Source organism: Chiloscyllium plagiosum, chromosome 6 (assembly GCF_004010195.1).
Source record: "Chiloscyllium plagiosum isolate BGI_BamShark_2017 chromosome 6, ASM401019v2, whole genome shotgun sequence".
NCBI classification, from domain to species: domain Eukaryota; kingdom Metazoa; phylum Chordata; class Chondrichthyes; order Orectolobiformes; family Hemiscylliidae; genus Chiloscyllium; species Chiloscyllium plagiosum.
The window spans coordinates 17,319,703-17,322,485 of NC_057715.1; the positions used below are offsets into that span (position 1 = coordinate 17,319,703).

The following is a 2,783-nucleotide window of genomic DNA, read 5'->3' on the forward strand; positions in this document are numbered from 1 at the left end:
TGAGCTAGGAAGTGGTTTGGGCCTATTGGCTTTGGGACCGGGGTAGGGAGGAGCACAGATGCAATTGTAACTTTCAAAAAGGATCATAAACTGAAGGAGTAAATTTTACAAAAGCTCTGGGGTAAGTGTAGGGGGAAGGGGAAGGAAGAGAGATTTGAGATCATGGAATTAATCATATGCCTCCTTCACAGAGTTGGCTCAGGCACTGATGTGATGTGGAATTCAATGAAATGTAAATATGGATTTCTTTGAAATGAAACCACAGTATCATCTGCTGGAAACAATCAATCAAAACAGACAGCTGCAGCAGGATTCAGTTCGAACCCAGAAAGATGGTTAGGGGTTTTGCTTTTGAAGAAGTTTCAATGATCTTTTTGCTCTGCATAACTTAGAAGAGAACTGATTTGCTCAGAGACAATCCCATTGTTATTTTCTCTCTACCTGGGGTGTAGACAGTTGATGGGGAGAGAGAGGGCAGTAGAGATTACGCAGTACAAGCTCTCTCTGCTACAGGAGGGTAGATTGCACAAGTCACACCGGGAGTGATCATTTTTGTCCTTTCTTGTAAGATTTAAGCAGCCCCAGTCCTACCGCCTGATTGAGCACCTTCCAAAGCTCAAGAGAAAGGGGCTGGAGAGCAGACGCAGGAATACTGACGAGAGGGAACAGGAATTGGGTCGAGGAGGATGTGAGTCTTGCTGGAGGTGTTCAGGAAGCTGCGAGGAGAAGGTGGAAAGTCTGGAGGCCGAGCCTGACCCTCCGGGGTTATGTTAGGAGAGCCCATGGCTCAGGAAACACGGAGATTCACTAGGGCTCTGAGCAAACCTGGCACCGCAGCTGAGCTCCGGCAGAGCGTCTCCGAGGTGGTTCGGACCTCGGTCTTTGTGGTGAGTCAGCTCCGCCTGCCCTTCGCTGCAGCGACCGGAGAGCCGGCCCCTCTCTCTCGTTCATTCCTTTCTCTTTCCCTCTCATTGTCACCGCTTGGGGCCTGGCTAACACTCAGTACCAACCGCGGAGCTGGCAGAGATGCAGAGTCCCGGGGAGGGATGGATGGCTTTTACAAATCCCACTCCTGTACAGGAAGGGAGGCAGCAAACAAGTGTCACTGTCTCTGTGTTGGGATGATTCTGATTCTGTCAGTGTGGCTGTGTTTGCCAATATGTGTGTGTGCATTTATATATATTATATTCATGTTTATTTGGCATATATATCACAAGTGTCTATTAGTTAAATTCCACATTCCAGTAAAAAAAATTCTCAGTAGCAAATAACATGTTAAATAAGTTATTCTTATTTGCAAACATACCCAGGCAGTATGCTTACAATCACCTCCAGGAGTATGATAGATTCATACACAAACAGAAGAGGAGTTACAGAAATATTTTGTATTTTTCATGCATTTCCTTAATTGCATATATTTCATGTACATTGTATATTCGAAGAATGCATGCCTGTGTTCTCAAAAGGTGAATTACTTTATTTGGGATTTCCTTAACTCTTCACTGTTTTCACCATGCTATTGGAATAGCTTTTGAGATTTGCAATGATCATCAGTTGCTTAACTGGCTTAAACAAATGTTAAAAATGAATATGACACCTCTCTTCCCCTATTTTGCAGTTATGTTATTTATGTATGTGTATATATATATATAAGCAAGAATAAAAATCCACCAAAGGAGGTCATTTAGGTCTATCATGCTTGTGCTGACTCTTTGAAAGAGCTGACTAATTAGGCCAAATCCCTGCAACTTTCTCACTTTCAAGTAGTATACAATCCCTTCAAAAAGTTGCTGTTGTATTTGCTTACACTGCCGTCTCAGACTACACATTCCAAGTTGTCAGAAGTCATTGCATAAAAATATTTTTTACAGTGGAGATGCTGATAAGCCTGTTTTGTTTTGTGCGGCCGTCTTGTAAGCAAAGTGTTTCCTAATTTTCTGCTTGTGATGCCCAATGGGTGGCATAGTGGCTCAGTGGTTAGCACTGCTGCCTCACAGCACCAGGGTCCCAGGTTTGATTCCAGCCTTGGGCGGCTGTTTGTGTGGAGTTTGCACATTGTCTATGTGGGATTCCTCCGGGTGCTCTGGTTTCCTCCCACAGTCCAAAGATGTGCAGGTCAGGTGAATTGGCCATGCTAAATTGCCCATAGTGTTAGGTGCATTAGTCAGAGTGAAATGGGTCTGGGTGGGTTACTCTTCGGAGGGTCAGTGTGGACTTGTTGGGCTGTAGGGAATCTAATCTAACATTTCCTTGATTTGATGTTGAGCTTCAGTATTGATGTAAGTTATTGTACTGACAAAACTTAAGCAAGGTGTCCTAAATACCTTTTATTGTTACTTGTATTGGAAAGCTGTATGCTTGGAGTAGTTTTGACAACTATTTAGTATTTATGCGTGAACTAATTTTCTGAAGTTCTCTATTCTACCAATGCTTATTTTCAGTATGACTATCCACTATGTACAATAACTTGCATTTATGAAGCCTCTTTTAATATTGAAAAACATCACAGTACTTCAAAGAAGGGTTACTGGATGAAGGGAAAGTGAGGTCTGCAGATGCTGGAGATCAGAGCTGAAAATGTGTTGCTGGAAAAGCGCAGCAGGTCAGGCAGCATCCAGGGAACAGGAGAATCGCGTTTCGGGCATAAGCCCTTCTTCAGGAATGAGGAAAGTGTGTCCAGCAGGCTAAGATAAAAGGGAGGAGAGGCTTGGGGGAGGGGCATCGGAAATGCGATAGGTGGAAAGAGGTCAAGGTGAGGGTGATAGGTCAGACTGGGATGGGGG

At 43.9% G+C, this 2,783-nt stretch overlaps 1 protein-coding gene across 4 annotated transcripts in view; it reads left to right on the forward strand.

Annotated features, from left to right (window-relative positions):
* Nucleotides 1-446: 446 nt before the first annotated feature.
* The window catches only part of dock9b (dedicator of cytokinesis 9b), a 332,554-nt gene continuing 330,217 nt past the window's right edge, over nt 447-2,783 (forward strand). For 3 of the 4 annotated variants that reach the window (XM_043691316.1, XM_043691321.1, XM_043691319.1), the window contains exon 1: nt 448-887. In XM_043691316.1, the coding sequence (XP_043547251.1) occupies nt 768-887 (120 nt within the window). In that variant the 5' untranslated portion in view covers nt 448-767. Of the gene's footprint in view, nt 888-2,783 lie in introns of all 4 variants that reach the window. The other variant, XM_043691311.1, reaches the window with a different exon arrangement.